This window comes from Gastrolobium bilobum, unplaced genomic scaffold, assembly GCF_033153095.1.
Source record: "Gastrolobium bilobum isolate Gb01-03AN ecotype WA unplaced genomic scaffold, APGP_CSIRO_Gbil_v1 utg7979, whole genome shotgun sequence".
Lineage (NCBI taxonomy): Eukaryota > Viridiplantae > Streptophyta > Magnoliopsida > Fabales > Fabaceae > Gastrolobium > Gastrolobium bilobum.
Window position 1 is genome coordinate 102,812 of NW_026895211.1, and position 21,157 is coordinate 123,968.

General features: G+C 39.6%; 1 protein-coding gene across 1 annotated transcript; it reads right to left on the minus strand.

Moving 5' to 3' along the window:
• Positions 1 to 2,311: 2,311 nt before the first annotated feature.
• On the minus strand, positions 2,312 to 20,899 carry LOC133300039 (uncharacterized). The gene is made up of 8 exons (XM_061499528.1): positions 20,631 to 20,899; positions 20,376 to 20,425; positions 20,248 to 20,284; positions 18,005 to 18,082; positions 4,140 to 4,253; positions 3,824 to 3,903; positions 2,639 to 2,772; positions 2,312 to 2,512 (listed from the first exon to the last, which is right to left on the minus strand). The coding sequence occupies exons 1-7, from the start codon at positions 20,826 to 20,828 to the stop codon at positions 2,655 to 2,657; spliced, it is 675 nt and encodes a 224-aa protein (XP_061355512.1). The 5' UTR covers positions 20,829 to 20,899; the 3' UTR covers positions 2,312 to 2,512; positions 2,639 to 2,654.
• Between the last annotated feature and the right edge of the window lie 258 nt (positions 20,900 to 21,157).

The window sequence follows — 21,157 nt, forward strand, 5'->3', positions numbered from 1 at the left end:
TTCAATTTTATTCAGTTTGGATTGCAACGAATTTTAGTTTTTCGAAAAGCCTAAAATTTCAACCATACAAATCACTAGCTATATCAAAATCAAATCATTTAAAGTTACAAACCACTGAAAAATTCAAGTCTCCGAACTAAAACAAGTCTTAAAAATCATGAAGAGTTAAAATAAATTAATAGATACTAAAAAACTAAAACGAGATATTGTGTATCAATAACATCCAAGATTCCAAGTCATCATCTTTCAAAAATAATACATACATAATACATTGGATCAGTTTTTGACAACTAAACCGAAAACTAATACAATTCAATTAAAATATGCAGGTTTTTTTCGCTTTTTTATTTTTCAGTTTTCGATTAATTCAGCTATCAATTTTTCGATTCGGTCACCGCGATTTGAATCAATTTGGATCGGTTGATGAACACTCTTAATCACGGGGTCACTTTGCTGACCCTATTTTATATATTAAAAAAATTAAATATATATCCTATATGAAAAAAAAAAAATTCAACAACCAATCATCAAAGATTCCAAAATATACTTAACATAATTTAACCAATTACCTCCATAAGTTGATATTATACAAGCTAATCAAAGTACCAAAATACCAACGTATAAAACACATTCCAATGGAGTTAATGAAGAGTTATATCATCAAACTCAAGCCCTCATTGTTCTTCTCAACCATTACTGCCCAAACCTTGAGGAACATTACTTTCATTTTGGGGTATAATGGCATTATGAGGTTATCATCTACGTCATCATCCTCATCTAAATTCAAGTCATCTACAATAATACAATTTAAAAGTCTTAGTTTGCATCCTTTTTATATACTATCTTCTTGACATGAGAGTAAATATATCAGGGTCAAAGAAAGCTTTAAACCCTATTGCTCAATAATACAATAATACCATACATGCTCAGAGCAGAGAAACCAACCAAGAAAAAGAGTAGATTAGTGAAGAGAAGAATCACCATAGCGGAGGAGAGGAGGCGACGCGACGAAGAGGGAAGACCGAAAAAACAGAGCCACGGAGGAGAGGAAGAGGAACCACCACGGCAAAGCGGAGGAGAGGGGAGAAACCACCGAGGTGAAGACATCTGGGAGAGAAGATTTGATTTTGTTCTTCACTTTCGGATTTAGGTTAGCAACAATATTTTTTCCCACAAAATGATATCGTTTCTTGTGAAAATTTTGAAAACAAAAAACAAAAAAATGCAGTGACCCCCTATGACCCAGGAGTCATCGAGACCCGACCGTGTTTCAGAAGTCAAAGAGGTCAACGTGCATGCAGGGTCTAAACTCTGACCCCAACAGTCAGAGAGAAGGGATCAGAGTTGACCCAAGGGTCCAGGCGGGGTTTTAAAACAATGCAAAAAACTAAACAAAGAAAATTTTAAAAAAATAATATATGAAAAAAATACCTAATATATAAAAAGTACATGAATAAATTGTTACATATATACAGAGGCAGTATCAACTTACACTTATTATAGTTATGTAAGAATAAAAAGTCTTATACACAATCTTAGTCATTGATGACTGGCATCTAATAATTTACATTTCTAATAAACCAAAGCTGTTAAATATAAATATAATCAATAACTAAAATTAAAACTGTAATTTATATTAGTGTATAATGATCTGAACCATAAAAAAATAGTATATGAAACTCCATATGAAAAATTACCAATATGTATATGCAAACTAACAAAACTAAATCCGGTAATAGTTCAAACTAACTCTGGTAATAGTTCGCGTCATTGTTTGTAAATTGAATTAGTTATGCAATATTATAAAATAAAACACTAAAAACATTACTGAATAAAATCGGGTGGCCTAATTATAGAAGACTCTTCATCACCAAGGTCATCCATGAACTATCTTCAAATCCTATAAGTTGCTTGATTCATTTCGAAGAACCATCATAACCAAGGACCAGGCCGGCTCGGGGTTAGGTCCTGAATTTTATGGTCGTACCAGCTAGGCCAGCTTAGTCCATACAACAATGATTTACACTCTCTCACAAACAGAAGCAAGATTGGAATATCATGTATAACAAGAAAACCAATTTGACAAATTGACCAAAAAAGGGTGATTAATTCATCAGAGCGTTTGGAAGCTAAGCGCCATCTCTAAATGCTTATACTAAAAAAATTGTAATCCTCTCTTTTCTTTTCTTTTCTTTTCTTTTTTCTTTTTCTTTTTTGTGTCTTTGCAATCATCCAGGGAGAAACGGACTCATCCTATCTGAGTTGGCATACCCATCTTTTCAGTTCTCAAGAGGAAATAATACAGCTCTAGGAATGCAGTGATTTCTGATTCACTGCTATTTATTGAAAGCCATGTTGGTACTAATTTACTGGTCAAGGCGCACTCATAATAGAAATTCAAAAGAACAGTTAAAATATCTACATACATTTTCATATAGACCTTTAAATTCGTTTCCTACAATGGGGCCTCATATCTTCTTGTTGGAGTATAATGTACAGAAGCAAATTTCCCCTACAGTAAATATATCATCAACTCGTTAACAGATTTATCAGTTCCACCACCAGTTGTCTGCACTCTTGAATGAACCACAAGCATAAAAAATTAAATTAACAGCAAGCCTGTAAGAGTAATCCAAACCTTGATGTCTGTAGTGTCAGCAAGGTCTGTTCCCAGCAGCTGTGTCATTTCTGAACTGTTCAACAGGTGGAGAAAGCAAAAGCTTAAGCCTACTTCTGTACCTTGTGATACGTTGTAACCTTTGTTCCCTTAATCTACAAGCAGCATAAGACAGTAAGTATGACAACGTTACATTCATTCAATCCTGAATTAATCTTTATCCTAAGACTATATGTTGTATAAAACCATAAAGTTTTAAGATTTGCTGAAAAGAACATCCCTAGAGCACCATACTACACTCTACCCAAATGAACAAACCGAATGTTTCTATCACAAAAATGGCAGCCATTACTCTAATGGAGGCTCAAAGGGAGAAAATCTGAAATGCCCTGCTGAGGAGTTAACTATGGTCTTCATTACCTCCTAGCATAAATCCTATGAAGTTGTTTTGTGATAATAAATCTGCTATTACCATTGTTCAAAATTCAGTTCAGTATGATTTAACAAAACACATTGAGATCAATTATCACTTCATCAAGAAGAAATTGGATATGGGCTGATTACTACTCCATATATTCCTTCCGAACTTTGGTTGGCAGACGTATTGACTAAAGGGCTGCCCATAGAGAGGTTTCAAGACCTTACGAGTAAGTCGGAAATGATAAATATCTATTTACTAGCTTGAAAGGGAGTGTTGAAAATATAAAAGGAATAATTATGTAACTATTGCAGATGGGTTTTCGGTTATCATTACGACAGATCTGTTTCCTAATTTTTTCCTTAGATTTAGTTCCATTTTAGGTAAGTAATTATCGATATAGATCTATATAATGTAAATACATTCTGTACATTGATCATCAAAAGATAATATTTAGAATATTTTTCAAAACATTTAAAACTGCCAGTTGAGAGCAGATGATTGCAAATAAGTTATGACTATCGAGTAATCAGCTTTAAAATGTGTTAATCGTAATGATATAAATACATCACAAAACTCAACAGCAAAATCTTCTTGAGTTCACTGCCAAACTTGAGAAATAGAATGATTAACAATTGCCATAATAGGGAATCACAGAACCTGGATGGTTCGTATACAACCTTCTGTAGTTAAATGTATGTTACATGAGCATAATGTCATCTCAGTCATGCAACGTACTGACAGACAAGTCCTAAGATGATGAATAAAAACCCAGAAGGTGAACTTACCGTGCTCTAACCTTTTTAGCACGTTTAATATGTTTCTTCAGTAGATCTTGCGGTGACAAGAGCTCAACAGACTCCTCATTCTGATAGCAGAGACGAGCATAACTCAACAGATAACGATTAACAGAATCAAAGTCTTGATATAGAATTGAAGTGAAAGAACTTCTGTTTCAACAAAAACATTACTCAACTGCACAGAACTGCAGTATCATATAGACGAGTGTTGTTAAAGAAATGGCTAATTGGCATGTAAATAATGCTTGCCTTTGCATAAATCATTTCATTGCTTAAATATAGGCAGTTAACCAAAGATTCTAACCTCTTCATGTTCATCATCGTCTTTTTCTTCATCTTTCTTATTTGACATATAACCGGCCACCATAGATGCAGGCAATGGTTTGGGAAGTGCCTTCATTACATCTTTCTGCTGTGGCTGCCAAGTAGAATGAAATAGAAGATGATAAGTAGCACACCAGCATAAATAGATTTATACCAAAGAAAAAAAAAAGTCATAAACTAATCTCCAAAAGCAAGTCTTTGGGCACAACCTTGTTAATAGCAGGCCCCAATTAAGAAGGTATATGTGAGAAGAAATAAGGATGGGCCCAATGATCTAGTTGAGCTAAGCCTATTAATAATAGTAGTTAGAGTTAATTGATATTATTAGATATAGTAAATAGAGTTACCTGATATTAATTGATATCGTTAGATATAATAAATAGAGTTAATTGATATTGTTAGATACAGTAGCTACTAGCTAGGGTTACCTGATGTTGGAGGATATTCTGATAGGGCCCAATTGCGCAAGGCCCAACTGAATAAGGTATATGTGAGAGACAAAGGTAGAAAACACTGGATTGCTCCCACTCATTCTGTTATTGATGACTCAGAGATTCTATTAGCGGAGGATGAGGGACAACGCATTACGAGTTAGTTGTGATAGCTCTTATACGCATGGAAGTGAGGGAAAACGTTACCAAGGAGGTCATTCTTAATTGGAGAGTATTGGGAGATTTACAGGGCGTCTCGAATGTCCCTGAGTATTGCTTTTATTATCTTGTATTGTTTTCATATTTTCATTACTGTAAACTCTGATCCATAGCAGTACTATGGAGAACCATGTAATGCAAGTCTGTTCTGTTCATTGAACCGTAAGAAATCTTAAATATACAGAGGTTAATTTGATACATATTGCATTCTGATTAATTGATTGTAACAATTTGGTATCAAAGCTCATTCTGGGCGATGGGTTATGGTCTGGACGAGAAGCATGGAAGGAATTGAAGAAAGGTTAGCTCGTAGTGAACAAGGTCAGGAAGAATTAATACGTCGCATGGATTCTAACGACGCGAATCAAGCGGAAATCATACGACAGTTAAGAGAGCTGGGCGCTGGATTGAATCAACTCTGATCGGAAGAATTTCGAATGGTCAGAAACAACGAGAACCGAGAAGGAAGAAGGCATGGGTCTGAAGGATCCCATGGAAGTCACCGAGGAATGAATCATGGGGACCCGCGAGGACGTAAACTTGAAATTCCTATGTTTTCTGGACCCAATGCTTACGCGTGGTTGAGTAAGGTGGAACGTTACTTTCAGGTGAATGAAATGGAAGATGAAGAGAAGGTACCAGCCGTGATGTTGGTCCTCGATGGTGAAGCTCTGAGTTGGTATCAGTGGTGGGAGTTGGACAATCCGTCGGCGACGTGGACCCAATTCCACAGCGAAATATTATGTAGATTTCAACCAGAGATGTTAGACAACCCATATGGGCCACTTTACTCGCTGAAACAAAACGGCACGGTGGCGGATTTTCGCGCGGAGTTTGAGGCGGTGGTGGGCACCATGAGATATGCAGACGAGGAGGTGCTGAAGGGCGCGTGGCTGAGTGGTCTTAAGCCTAGCATCAGGGAAGAAGTCTTGATGACTCCTGGGCTGAGGTTAGCGGCAATGATGAAATTGGGCCAAAAAAATAGATCAACGAAATTTGGCCTGGACTGAGGAAGGTGTGGGGTACTTTGGGCCGAAACATGCTAATGGGCCTTACAAAAATATTAGTAATTACGTTAAGCCTGGATTGGGAAAATTCAACCCATTAAAAAATAACACTTCAGAATGGGGCAAGGGTAATGTCGTTGAAAGCAATAACTCGAATGCCCTAACTCGTGGAGGAGTAACTATGGCGGCTTCTGGAAACTCAGCCGCAAATCGAAGAGAAGAGAGTTAGGGTAGTAGCTTCAGACAGATTTCTAACGAAGAGGCATCAGATCGTCGGAGCAAGGGGTTATGTTTTCGTTGCGAGGATAAATGGCACCCCGGGCACAAGTGCGCAGGGAAGAAATTCCACCTCTTAATCCTCGATGATAGAGGAGGGGACGAAGGTGACGCGGTGAAGGTGGAAGCCGAAGCCGTCCTGGAGCAGGTTCGCAGCGATGAGGACCGGGCTCTGCAATTAACCCTACAGAGCATGCTTGGGTTCACCTCGAACCAATCTATGAAAGTCTGGGGTACAGTGGGTAACGAGAAGCTAGTGGTGCTCATTGATTGTGGCGCCTCCAGCAACTTTGTAAAGGCTGAGGTGGTTCAGCGTTTGAAATGGAAGGTGGAGAAGACACCTTTATACCGAGTTGAGGTGGGGGATGGACACAAGGTAGATTGCAGTGGGGTTTGTAGGAAGGTGGATATAGGGATTCAAAATCAGAGGATTATACAAGATCTGTACATGTTTGAGCTGGGAGGGGCTGACATCGTGCTGGGAATGGACTGGTTGAGGGAACTGGGAGAGATTAGAGCAAACTTCCGAGAGATGACGCTCAGATATGAGACGCAGGGCAAGGAGGCAATTATTAAAGGTGACCCTTCTCTTTCTCGCACCATTTCTTCGTTTAAATCCATGTCCAAGGCGTTATTACAAACGGGTCAGGGGTATTATATTGACAACGAAGAGGTAAGCGAAAAGACCATGAGGGAGAATGAATTTTTTCCTACTGGCTGGAAGGAGCTTGAGGACTTGGTTGAGGAATTTGCATATGTTTTCAGAAAGGTGCAAGGGGTGCCACCACAACGCACCAGGGATCATACAATCACTCTGAAAACATGGAGCCAGGTGCCTAACATTCGTCCTTACCGGTATCCTTACTATCAGAAGACGAAAATTGAGGAATTGGTTGCTGAATTATTGAATGATGGGATGATCTGTCCAAGTATTAGTCCGTATTCCAGCCCCGTAATTTTGGTAAAAAAGAAAGATGGTAGCTGGAGAGTTTGTGTGGACTACCGGGCTTTGAACAAAATTACTGTCCCTGATAGGTTCCCTATACCAGTGGTGGAAGAGCTGTTGGACGAAGTAGGAGGATCTAAGGTGTTCAGCAAACTAGATCTTAAATCCGGGTATCAGATTAGGATGAAAGAAGAAGATATCCCGAAGACGGCATTCAGGACCCACGAAGGCCATTATGAATATTTGGTCAAGCCATTTGGGCTTGACGAATGCCCCTTCTACATTCAACGCGCTCATGAATGAGGTATTAAAACCTTTTTTAAGGAAGTTCACTTTGGTGTTTTTTGATGACATCTTAGTGTACAGCAGAAGTCCCGAAGAGCACATTGCGCATCTTACAAAAGTGTTTGTTGTTCTCCGACAGCATGAACTGTTTGCTAACAGAAAAAAAATGTAGATTTGGGCAGACCCGCATTGAATACTTGGGCCACTTCATCACAGCAGACGGGGTTAGTGCAGATCCGGAGAAAGTTAAGGCTATGGTGGATTGGCCGAGCCCTACCAATGTGAAGGAGCTGAGGGGTTTTCTTGGTCTCACGGGCTACTATCGGAAATTTGTAAGAGATTATGGTAAGGTAGCTCAACCTTTGACTAATTTGCTTAAAAAGGAGGCTTTCAAGTGGGATCAAACAGTCGAGGTGACGTTTCAATTGTTAAAGAAAGTGATAAGAACCTTGACGTGCACCACCCCAAAAGCTAGCTCAAAGAGTGGGAGTGCCCAAGGCCTTATAAACTCCACATTAGTTGCCCATACAACCAATGTGGGACTCCAAGTCCCATACCTTGCAAATAGGTCCCTAACATTCCACCACGCTCCGCAGTCCCGGCGACCACGCGGGCTGGCTTTGCGCTAGTCTTTTACTAGCCCCGGGCGAACGCTGCAATGCCGACGTCACAACCCGCGCCGCTCGATTGCAACCGGGAGACATAGTGGAAGGCTCTGATACCATTTGATAAGAACCTTGAGGTGCACCACCCCAAAAGCTAGCTCAAAGGGTGGGAGTGCCCAAGGCCTTATAAACTCCACATTAGTTGCCCATACAACCAATGTGGGACTCCAAGTCCCATACCTTGCAAATAGGTCCCTAACAGAAAGCTATGGTCAATATTTCTATTCTGGCATTACCGGAATTTGAGAAGACTTTCACGGTAGTGACTGATGCTTCTGGCAAGGGAATTGGAGCCATCCTTATGCAGGATAACCGTCCATTGGCCTACATCAGCCAGGGATTTTCCAAAAGAGCATTGAATAAATCGGTTTATGAGAAGGAGCTGATGGCTATTGTATTCGCCGTGCAGAAGTGGCGTCCCTATTTGATGGGTAGGCACTTTGTTGTCAAAACGGATCAAAAGAGCTTACGGTTCTTGCTGGAACAGCAGGTATTGGGGGAGGAACAACAGAGATGGGTGTCCAAATTATTGGGTTTTGACTTTGAAATTCAATATCAACCTGGAAGAGAAAATGTGGTAGCAGATGCTTTATCTAGAAACACGCACTGTCTTATGATCTCTCAGGTACAATTACCACAATTGGATGAAGTTGTAAAAAACGTGCAGGAGGATCCTAAATTGCACTGGATTACACAAGATCTGCTCTTGAATCCCACAGTACATGCTGGTTTTAAATTGGTTGGGGGCAGGTTGTTTTACAAAGATAAGTTGGTCTTATCTAAGACTTCTAAGTTTATACCTGTCATCTTGCATGAGTTTCATGATTCCAATGTTGGAGGACATTCAGGATGTTCGAGGACTTATAAAAGAATTTTGAGTGTGGTTTATTGGGAGGGAATGCGCAAGACCATTCAGCAATATGTTACAACTTGCACTATTTGCCAACAAAGTAAGATTCAGAATTTGTCCCCAGCAGGGCTGCTGCAACCATTGTCGGTTCCAAGTCAAGTATGGTCCGAAATTTCAATGGATTTCATTGGGGGGTTACCTAAGGCGTTTGGGGTTGACACCATCTTTGTGGTTGTGGATCGACTCACAAAATATGCCCATTTTATGGCATTATCACATCCTTATTCAGCAAAAGTTGTTTGTCCGGGAGGTGGTTCGTTTGCATGGGTTTCCATTGGTGGTGGTTTCGGATAGGGATAAGGTGTTTCTTAGCAAATTCTGGTCTACTTTGTTCAAAGCCACTGGAACCAAACTGCATTATTCTACGGCATACCATCCACAATCTAATAGCCAAACGGAGGTCGTGAATAGGGGTTTGGAGACCTATCTGAGGTGCTTTTGCAGTCCCCACCCAAAAAGCTGGCCTAAATGGTTGCATTGGGCTGAGTTTTGGTACAATACCACGTTTAAGGAGTCCACGGGCATGACCCCTTCCAAAGCTTTATACGATATTGATCCTCCTCAACTTTTGAGAGTTGGTAATAGTTTTGTGAAGGTGGATGTTGTCTCTTCTTTATTGGCTGAAAGGGAGGCTATTTTGGGGGAGTTGAAATATAATTCGGTGAAGGCGCAGAATCGTATGAAGGCTCAGGCGGACCAGCATCGAAGGGATATTAATTTTGAAGTTGGGGATTTGGTTTATTTGCGGATTCAGCCATACCGGTTGAGGACGTTGGCTGTTAGGATCAATGAGAAGCTCAGTCCCCGTTTTTATGGGCCTTTTCCGGTTGTTGAGAAGATTGGGGTGACGGCTTATAGATTTGCATTGCCTGAGAGCTGTAAGATTCACCCGGTTTTTCATGTGTCGCTGTTAAAAAAAGCTAGTCCTACGGTAGAGGGTGCTAAACCATTACCCACTATGCTGACGGAAGGGTGGGAATTGCAAGTAACACCAGAAGACATTTTGAATTGGAGAAGGAATACTCAAGGTAAGGTTCAGGTTCTGGTTAAGTGGTGCAATTTACCTGATTTTGAAAACTCATAGGAGGATTTTACTACTCTTGCAGCCCAGTTTCCTCATCTTAACCTGAGGACAAGGTTCTTGTCGTGGGGGGGAGTATTGATAGGGCCCAATTGCGCAAGGCCCAACTGAATAAGGTATATGTGAGAGACAAAGGTAGAAAACACTGGATTGCTCCCACTCATTCTGTTATTGATGACTCAGAGATTCTGTTAGCGGAGGATGAGGGACAACGCATTACGAGTTAGTTGTGATAGCTCTTATACGCGTGGGAAGTGAGGGAAAACGTTACCAAGGAGGTCATTCTTAATTGGAGAGTATTGGGAGATTTACAGGGCGTCTCGAATGTCCCTGAGTATTGCTTTTATTATCTTGTATTGTTTTCTTATTTTCATTACTGTAAACTCTGATCCATAGTAGTACTATGGAGAACCATGTAATGCAAGTCTGTTCCTTTCATTGAACTGTAAGAAATCTTAAATATACAGAGGTTAATTTGATACATATTGCATTCTGATTAATTGATTGTAACATATTCCTTTAAGAAATAGTCAGAAATAGGATATAAGGAAAGAAGAAGAGAAGGATGAGAGGATATTCAGTTATGACAGTTGAGTAAGTGGGAGAGATCAAGCTCTCGAATACTTGAGAAGCAGTTCTATAATTATTCTTTCTCTTCCTAACCTTTGGGTTCTCCATTGATCCAAGGGAAGGGGAGATCAAATCAATAAATCTTTTTTCCTCTATTATTTTTGTAATCTCTGGATCAATTCTACCAACTAGCATCAAAGCGCCCGAATCCAAGGAGTCTTTCATGGTACACATGAGAATGGAGGCAGGGTTTAAAGCATGGATGAAGAAGACAAGTAGCAGGCAAGAAGAGACACGGAGCTTTAAAAAGCACAGATGAATATGATAGAAGGGTATTCTAAAATCTCCAAAGAATAGAGAACCCATCCAACCTAAATGGAGGAAGTAACGTGTCTGCTAGACACAATTGACAAGGGGACGGTTCAGGGTAGAAAACAGAGCCATGGTTACGAGCAAGATGATGGCACCAGTGATATCTAACAATATAAATTCAGAGACTAATCAAAGTAAAAGCAGAATAACATATCAAATCCACTCAACATTTTCTGAAATACATCCATGACAGTATTTTATTAACCTTGCTGAACTCACAGAGTCAAGCTCTCCTAATTACAGTGAACCAAAAGACAGACCCTCAACCTCTCACATAGTGACAGGGAAAATTCACTTAAACATAAACGTCTGCAAATTGCAGAATACAGACTCCAACAACACTCAAAGCACTAAAAACAACCATTAAAGACTCTAAGGACTCTTCTATGAATAACAAATCACCAACTCCATTTTCCCCTACAACCAACTACAAGTCCGCAGAGTTCCCTTTTTTCCTTTCCTCCAAGTTAATGTGTATTTTCTTTGTGTGTCTCTCCTTTGCCTTCACTACCCATATAACCACCATCCTCCACATTTTCCTGCTCCCCAATACCTCTTTCACCATTCAGCATGTGCCACCTGTCCCCTTGTATAACTAACATCATTCTTCTATTTTCTCTTGGGACCACCCTTTCACTTGTTTCCTTGTCTCTGCTTTGGCTTGGATCGGCAGCATCTCTTTGGGCTGTTGGGCTTAGTGCCTTCTGATTGCCATGTTGGACAACATTTCTTTGTTGGGCTTCTGCTAAACGTCTTCTATCCCTCCTTTTATAACAACTTGTAAATGGCTCTAGTGGCCCATCAATACTCCCCCCTTTAACAACAACCTTGTCCCCAAGGTGAAAAGAAGGGAAGTTGGCCCGTAACACATCTACGGCCTCCCAGGAGTCTTCACAATCCGGCAGATCTTCCCAGCGTACTAACACCTCTTCCTTTCCATTTAATAATCTTCGAGCATCTATGATTTATGCTGGTTTCACCTGCAACTGCAGCATGTCCGTTAACCCCTTTGGTAACTCTAATATAGGTACATCTAGATGCACAACTCTTTTTAGTTGTGAGACGTGAAAGACAGGATGAAGCTTAGAATTTCCTGGTAATAATATCTTATAAGCAATAGGACCAATTTTCTTTATTATTTCGAAGGGACCATAATACCTTGGACTTAACTTCTAGTTCAAAAACTTTGCCAACGAATGATGCTTGTATGGTTGCATTTTCATAAGAACTCTTTCACCCACTGTAAACTCTATTTCTTGCCTTCCCCTATCCACTTGATGTTTCATCCGTCCTTCAGCCTTACACAAATTTTGTTTCAAATCAGTTAGAGCCGCATCTCTTGCTGCCAAACATTAGTCTACTGCCTCCACCTGATTCTCTCCCTAATTTATGCTAATCACAGTAGGGGGTCTCTCCCATAACCTATTTTGAAAGGGGTCATTTGTGTGGACCTGTTATATGAAGAATTAAACCAAAATTCAGCCTATGGAATCCATTTCGCCCACCCTTTAGGATGTCCACTTATGAAGCATCTCAAATAGGTCTCCAAAGTCCTATTTACTACTTCAATTTGCCCATCCGTTTATGAATGATAGGCAGAGCTGAATTTCAGCTTTGTGCCTGCTGCCTTAAAAAGCTCCCCCCAAAATTTGCTAACAAACACTCGATCCCTATCTGAAACGACAGACCGAGGGAATCCATGCAACCTTATCACCTCTTTAACAAAAAGGGCAGCAACCTGTTCAGCAGAAAACGGATGAGCTAATGTAATGAAATGGGCATAGTTTGATAAATGGTCTACGACCACCATAATAGTGTCCATCCCCCTGGATTTAGGCAATCCCCCTATGAAATCCATAGAGAGGTCTTCCCACACTTGTTCTAGGATGGGTAATGGTTGTAGTAATCCTGCTGGTTGAAGACCTTGATATTTTTGTTGTTGGCACACTCCGCAAGCTCTAACATACTCTGCCACGTCCTTTCTAATCCTTTTCCACCAGAATACAGCTGCAATCCTTTTGTAAGTTCGCAACTCGCCTGAATGTCCCCCCCCCCCCCCCACGGAGAGTCATGAAACACGTGGATTATGGCTGGTATTGCATGGAAGAGTGAGGAATAACCAGCTTATCATGAAACCATAGGCATCCTTTAGAGACATGGTACCCAGGATGAGAATTAGCGTCCTGCATAACATCCACTAAAATAGCTTTTGTTACCGGGTCAGCAAACACTTCTTCAACCAAATTCTATAGATCTGGACTAGAGACTACAGTTAGCTCCTTACAGTCCATTACTCTTGATAGTGCATCTGCAGCCTTATTTTCCACACCCGGTTTATAGTGAACCTCAAATTCATAACCCAATAATTTTGCTACCCAACGCTGCTGGCCTTCCACAATTAATCGTTGCTCCAATAAATATTTTAAACTTCTTTGGTAAGTTCTGACAATGAAATGGCAGCTCAAAAGATAGTGATGTCATTTTTGAACGGCAAATACGATTGCTTTCAATTCTCTCTCACAAACTGATAAAGACTTAGCAGTATCCAAGAATGCCTGACTCAAAAAAGCTATTGGCCTATTTTTCTGCATAAGAACAACCCCCATTCCTACCCCAAATGCATCTGTCTCCACAATAAATATTTCTGAAAAATCAGGCATTGCCAACTCAAGCAGTCTTAACATTGCCCTCTTTAACTCCTCAAAAGCAGTTTGTGCTTGTTCTCCCCATTTAAAATTATCCTTTAACAGTTGAGAAAGTGGGCGAGCAATACTTCCATAACTCTTCACAAACCATCTGTAATTGCCGGTCAGCCCCAAAAATCCACTAAGCCCCTTCAAATTGGTGGGAATTGGCCATTTTTGGACAGCTTCCACCTTCGTAGGAACTGGTTTCACTCCTGTACTTGAAATAATATGCCCCAGGTACTCCAATTCTGATTTCACAAAGCTGCGTTTTTTTTTATTTGCACAAAATTGATGCTTTTGTAAAACCTCCAGTACTTGCCTCAGATGACTAACATGTGTATTCTCATCTTGACTATAAATCAAGATATCATCAAAAAAGACTAAAACGAACTTTCGAAGGAAAGGGCGGAATACCTCATTCATCAACGACTGAAACGTGGAAGGTACATTTCTCAGCCCAACTGGCATTACTAGGTACTCATAGTGCCCTTCGTGAGTCCTAAAAGCTGTCTTTTCTATATCTTCGAGCTTCATCCTAATTTGATGATAGCCAGATTTTAAATCCAGCTTGGAAAAAAGCCTTGTCCCTTCTAATTCGTCTAGCAGCTCGTCGATCACCGGAAGTGGAAACTTATCAGGTATGGTCACCTTGTTAAGTGCCCTGAAATCAACACAAAACCGCCAGCTCCCATCTTTTTTTTCACTAAGATTAATGGGCTTGAATATGGACTAGTGCTAGGTCTAATCCATCAAAAGGAAAGCATTTCATACACAAATTTCTCTATCTCTTCCTTCTGATAATGGGGATATTAATAAGGTCGAATATTGGGAATAGTTGCTCCTTCTTTCAGTAATATGCGGTGATCACAATAACGCTCTGGAAGCATCCCTGTGGGTAATTTAAATACCTCCTGGATTTCATCTAATACCTTCACTACCACTGTTGGGGGTATAGCTTCAGCCCCCTCTTCTTTTGCTAAGAGATTCAACTCCACATAATAACTTTCAACACCTTTCCTTACTATTTTTCCTAACCCTCTACCAGATACCCATTCCTTGGCCAATAACGAATCCCCCTTCAATTCTACAATTTTTTCTTCCCACTGTACCCGCAACCAAGACTGTCAAAAGTTAGCTTGGATTTCCCCAAGCCCTTCCAACCACAAATACCCCAACATAACATCCACCCCTCTAAGAATGAATAGGAAAAAATCATGTACCACTGGCATACCTGAAAGCATGAGCTTCATCCCCTTGCAAACTCCTGGACTCTGAGCTTTAGACCTGTCTCCCATCTCTACTGAGTATTGGGCGACATTATCAACCTTCAATTTCAACTCCTCTGCCACTTGCCACGCCAAAAAATTATGCGAAGCACCGGTGTCAATCAACACCGTCACACGTCGTCCAAGAATCTCCCCCCAAAGCTTCAACGACTTGCTCGATGTTAGACCTACAAGGCCATGCAGGCTCAATCGCAAACTTACGTCTCTCTTTTGGTTATCTTCCCCACACATGGCTTCCATATCTGTGTTTTTGGGTTCCACCTCACCAACCCCCACAAGCATGACATGTAAACTTGTGTTCTCACACACATGATCAAGAGAGTAGGGTGCGTCACACCTATAACAAAGATTCCTCCTCTGTTTCTCGCTTAACTCTTATGGAGAAAGCTTCTTGTATCTCACACCGCGGCCACCGTTCGTCCGATTAGGGTTTCCCCCTCCACTCCCACTGGTATCACTTGGTCCTCCCCCTTTGTGAGTTGGTTTGTTGCTACTCCCAAATCCAGCACTCATAAGTTGCCCTCCTGATTGGGCTGGGTCATGTGATCCACTACTTGGCCCATTTCGTCCTTCATTGTTCATACTGTTGGGCCTATTGTGTGACAAATTAGAGGCCCTATTGATCAAAGCATCTCGTGACTGCAACCCACCTCCAACCCCAGAGCCACCACCGTTCCCCTTCGTCATCCCACCCAACTTTTCTCTCACTTTCTCCTTCTCTTCAATCCTTTGTGCCAACGTCATCATCCTTCCCAAATCGTTTAAATCATGAAGCCGCAATTCTGCTCTTATTTCTTCCCGTAAACCATTAAGGAAAGCAGCCCTCATCATTTCTTCTTCCACATGTCTCAATGGCGCTGATAACATGTCAAATTGTTCACGGTATTCTACAATGGTTCCTTCTTGGCGGAGGCACATTAATGCCTCGTATGGATTACCCGAAGAAGAAACGTGAAATCGCTCCAACACTGCAATTCTAAAGTCATTCCAGGTGATAGTGGGGTTACAATTTTCCCACCATTGAAACCAGTTGAGTGCCCTCCCTTCCATATAGATAGCAGTTGTTTCCACATGTTCGTCGACCAGAATTCGATTAATTCGGAAGTAACGTTCAACACGATACAACCAAAGTTGTTAAATATATTTTGGTTCAATACTCTATGCGCACGTTCCCACCGTTGAAACAAGTTGTTAGAGAATATAAACCATTAAAAAGACTCTCACCCAACAACTTAAGTTTTTGGGTTGAATTGGTTCTTTATATGGTATCAGAGCCTCGATGTCACGAGTTCGATCCTCACTGCCTCCCACTTTCTCTTATGGAATTTTTTAGTACAGGTAGGCTGGGTCTGATGCATCATCCACCCTTCAAGCCCAATGGACTCTCGTGTGAGGGGGCGTGTTAGAGAATAATATAAACCATTAAAAAAACTCTCACTCAACAGCTTAAGTTTTTTGGTTGAATTTGTTCTTTACACAAGTGAATGGGGAGGAGAAGTACAAAAAGCAATTTGAATTATAAGCAAGCCCCCTTCGGAGTACTGACCCTAAGTGCTCTTGAATGGGCTGAAATAGGAGATTAGGGCAGGGCACTAAACAAGGGAGAGGTGGAATGGACAGCAAGAGAGGAACCCCTTATTGAGGATCTCCATCATCTAAAACAACCATTGAGTTTGGGAAGAAAATGCTCCCACCAGCAAGTTTGCAGGGAGGGCATTCAGTAGTGGATTCTGCAAACGGTAAACCAGTGGGACTTTCAGAAACAAAGGGGGTGATTTTAGGAGGCTTTCTGATGCGAAATGCAAGATAAGATAAAGAAGGGGATAAGATAAAGAAGGGGTTGTGCTTTAGGTGTGATGAGAAGCATAGGCTAAATCATGTTTGTAAGATTAAGTAGTACTAGGTCATGCTGCTAGAGGGAGGAACGGAGTAAAAGGAAGATGAAGGACTATTACAAGATCATGCGGAACTCGAGTACAAGGCTTTACAGCTATCCCTTTATAGTATTAGCAGATTAACTTCCAAGAAATCCCTTAAGATATGGGGAGAGGTGGTTGGTAGGAAGGTGGTAGTTTTGATTGATTTTGGGGCATCCCATAATGTCATATCAGCAGCCCTAGTGAGAGAGTTAGAGCTGACCACCACAACAATTGCAACTTAACATGTTGTGGTGGGATATGGACGCTAGATCCAATGTATGGGATTTGTTCAAAAATGAAGCTGCTATTGCAAGGCTGAAGGGTCGACAAAATTTCTTCATTTTTGAATTAGAAGGTATAGATGTAGTGCTTGGAATGGACTGGTTGGCTAGTTTGGGATAGAAAAGGGCTAACTTCAAGGAGTCAGTTGACCATGGAAATTCCAATGGAAAGAGGACCTTGATATTGAAGGGAGACCCGACTTTACCTAGAGAAGGAGCTTCCCTCAAAGCAATGCTAAAAGCTCTTCGAGATGAAGGACAAGGATTTTGTTTAGAATATAAAGAGTTAGCTGGGGAAGAAGCAGATCCTGGGCCATGGAGGATTTTGAGAATGTTATCAAGAAACCACAAGGTTTTTATCCCCTACCCGCAGTCATGAACATGCCATTGTGCTGAAGGAAAGAGCAGAGATTCCGAATTTGCAACCTTATAGATATCCTCATTATCAAAAAGCTGAAATAGAGAAGTTGGTGGATTATATGCTTGCTGCAGAAAAAATCAAACCTAGTGTGAGTCTGTACTCTAGCCCTATTATTCTAGTGAAGAAGAAAGATGGAATTTGGAAGTTTTGTCTGAATTTTAAAGCTTTAAACAAGACCTCAGTCCCAAGTAAATTTCAAATTCCAATCATTGATGAACTATTGGATGAGCTAAGAGGTGCCACTATTTTTTCTGAGCTGGATTTGAAATCCGAATACCACTGAATCCAGATTAAGGAGGACTGTTAGTGATTTAGCTTGACTTTTAGGAAGAGACAGAATCTGACAGAATAGGTATATTTGTAAAAAAATCTGACAGAATTCATAGTTTAACAGCTAAATATGATCATTCTAAAATAACAAAAGAAAATTTAGTAAGTCATAAATAACATGCTCAAACTCAAGCATATAACAAAAGATATAACTCAAACCTGGTTTTCATCATTTACACCATTTTTCAACCATGATCTACAAAGTCCATACAGAGAAGCATCCTCTGTTACTCTGACCTAAAATTTGAAAAATTACGTGATTACTACAAATATGAAAATAGAAAAAAAATAAAAATAAAGCTAAGATATTAGATCAAGGTAACAATTCAAATTGTCTCAGCTAACAAAAGCAGAAAGATTTTCAACAAAAAAATCTGCTCCATTAGTTATATAAATTATAAAGATTCCTTATACAATAAGCTTAATCTTAAGTTACTCACGAACTATTAAAGTTGGACATATTTGAATACTACATTAGACCTGGCAGTGTGTTGTAACCAGGCACACAAACAGAAAACAGAGGAAAGAAGAATGGACTTGGAATTTAACTTTGTTTGACCCATGGGAGAAACAAAGAAAAAATTCTATATGACCAATGAATATTACAAGTAATAGCCTCGCAATGCTTAAACCCTAATCCCAAGATACATAAATCCTCAATGTCTTTTGAGATTTAGCACCTTCTACAACCTAACTACTGACTTCAATACAAATATATCCATACCACAACAATACTAACTACGATGAAAAATCCTCGTTGGGTTGCATCACAAGCATTTTGAGTTGTCAGGCCAAGCCAAAAATCAAATACAAGCCACTCTGTTATAACACATTGCAATATCAATTTTGCACTCTTACTTCATTCTAGAATTACGCAGCAACTCATTGATATCTTTGGTTTATATGCACTCCACCCCTGCTTCCTTTTCCCTGTCTGTCCCTGTTCTCCTAAATCTCTTCTTTTCTTCACTTCTCTATGTTTGCATATTTTTACATCAATTGAACAAAACTCTTCTATTGAATATTAACTATTCTTATAAAAATACAACAGAAAGAAATGAAAATCCTTAAATAGCTAATTGTTATTAACTTTGATGCCCTATACAAGCAAATAGAAAATCATATTGAATTATATTTACCTATTACAGACAGGAAAAAATTCAGGGGAAAAAGAAGAAATTAATCAAAAGAACAAAGATATATATGTAAAAAATAAAAAAATAAAAGAAGGAAAGAAAGAAAAGGACAGAAGCATGAGTACCAAAATCATGTCGAACATTCTTTGACTATGGCTGGGATCATTTTGGGCACTTACACAAACTTTATTTGTTTCCACTAAGCTCTATTACATGTTTTTACCTTCAAAACATTAGAAAGCTGGTTGTTTAAGTTTTAAGATGGTTCAATCTTATCCATGATTATCATTCTGTTATGCCAAGGCGCATAATACAACTCATACAATTGCCAGGATCTGGCTAGAAGAATATTCAAAGAGCCATTTGTATATACCAAATAAATGTTTTCATGTACTTCTGTATAAAGCCATTTCCACACCAAACTTCTCATAAATATATCATGTCATATGACTTCAATAATTATGTACTGCCACAGCCTATTCATTCCACAGGTTTGAATCTATGCATGATCTAGTATCTTTATATTTTACACCACAAAAAACAAAACCACTCCCTGTTAAACCCGATTGGCGAGTATGGGGTGGAGGAAATCCTTGTACGCAGCCTTACCCTTGCATAATTGCAAAGAGACTGTTTCCTGGATTCAAATCCATGACCTTTCAATCATGAAAGAACATTTTTACCACTGCTTCGGTTCACCTCCTATATTTTACACCACAAAACTAGCTAAAACCACTTCCCCCTTAATTGTTCTTAATTAAGGCAACCTCTAATTGCAAACTAAAATATACTCATCTATCAAGCTAACATGTCCACATAACCTGAAGAACCATGATTGGGGTTCTGTATGAGCATTCGAATTAGAACACATACAAAAGCACAGAAGACTACAATAACATACACTATACTACATGCAACAAATAGTTGGACTATTGAGTATACACACATTTAAAACCACTCCCCATTAAACTCCGACTAGCGAGAGTGAAGTGAGGGCAATTCTTGTATGCAGCCTTACCCTTACACAATTGCAAAGAGGTTGTTTCCCATATTCGAACCTATGACATTTCAGTCACAAAGAAATAGTTTTACCACTGCTTCTGCTCATCTTCTATAATACACACATTTTATTAAAAAAAAGCGAGTATGAAGCACATAATATCAGGGTATGGAATTGAAAATAAGAGAAAGGGAATGAACAAATGGGACCATCAATTTAATGGAATGCCAAAGGTTGGGTCATAACCACTGAAACTGTATGCTCACTTTTCTATCTCTAATGACATCATCTCTGCTTCCTTCCCTAAGAAACACATGACATGAGAGATATATTAATTTATTTGACTCTGGCGGGAAAATGAATGCATGAAACATGATATCATTTAAAAAGTCACCTTGTACTTGTATCTTTACAGCCATTGCTATCAGATCGAGAAGGTGCAACCTAAGACAAAAAATAAAAATAAAAATAAAATAAAATACATCACCAAATGTAAGTTCATATAAATCTACCTTATTTTTTAAAAGATTCAGTTCGAAAATGAACAATGCAACTTTCATCCCTATTTTTTTTTAATAATCCTAGCTAGGTAATGTCAAGAATTTTCACATGATTGAAAAAATGCAAGCTGCAAGAAGAAGTGACATACCTTTGGGTGTGGAAAATTAGGGTACTGCCTCTGCTCAGGGGAATACGCAAGGGAACCTTTGGGGATGAATCCACGGCCAGACAAGGAGACCGGGTATGCAAACGGATCTTGATTTGGCACGTGTGGTGATACGGGTCGTGATGCGGTGCCCGAATTGGGATCCACGCCCGTGTTGGGAAGGTTTGATTTTGATACCATTGCAGCTTAATAAAAACTAGTATTTTGTTGTTTCTTTCTCTTCTCTTCTTCACCTCAATCCCAAACCAAAAGGAAAAAGTGGGAACCAAAAAATAATAATAACACAGAGGACTAAGGAAATACTAGCACTTGAATAATGAATATTGAACTGGACGTGATTATAACAGTTATATCATATGTCAAAATTATTTTTACAGGTGCAGATTATACATATTTTGGTGGTTTAACAAGTGACAAGTAACAACATGTATATCCTTTGAAGGACGATATATTACATACAAATTTTATTAAGATACAGCGGGGGGGGTGGATTTGATGAGGTTAAATGC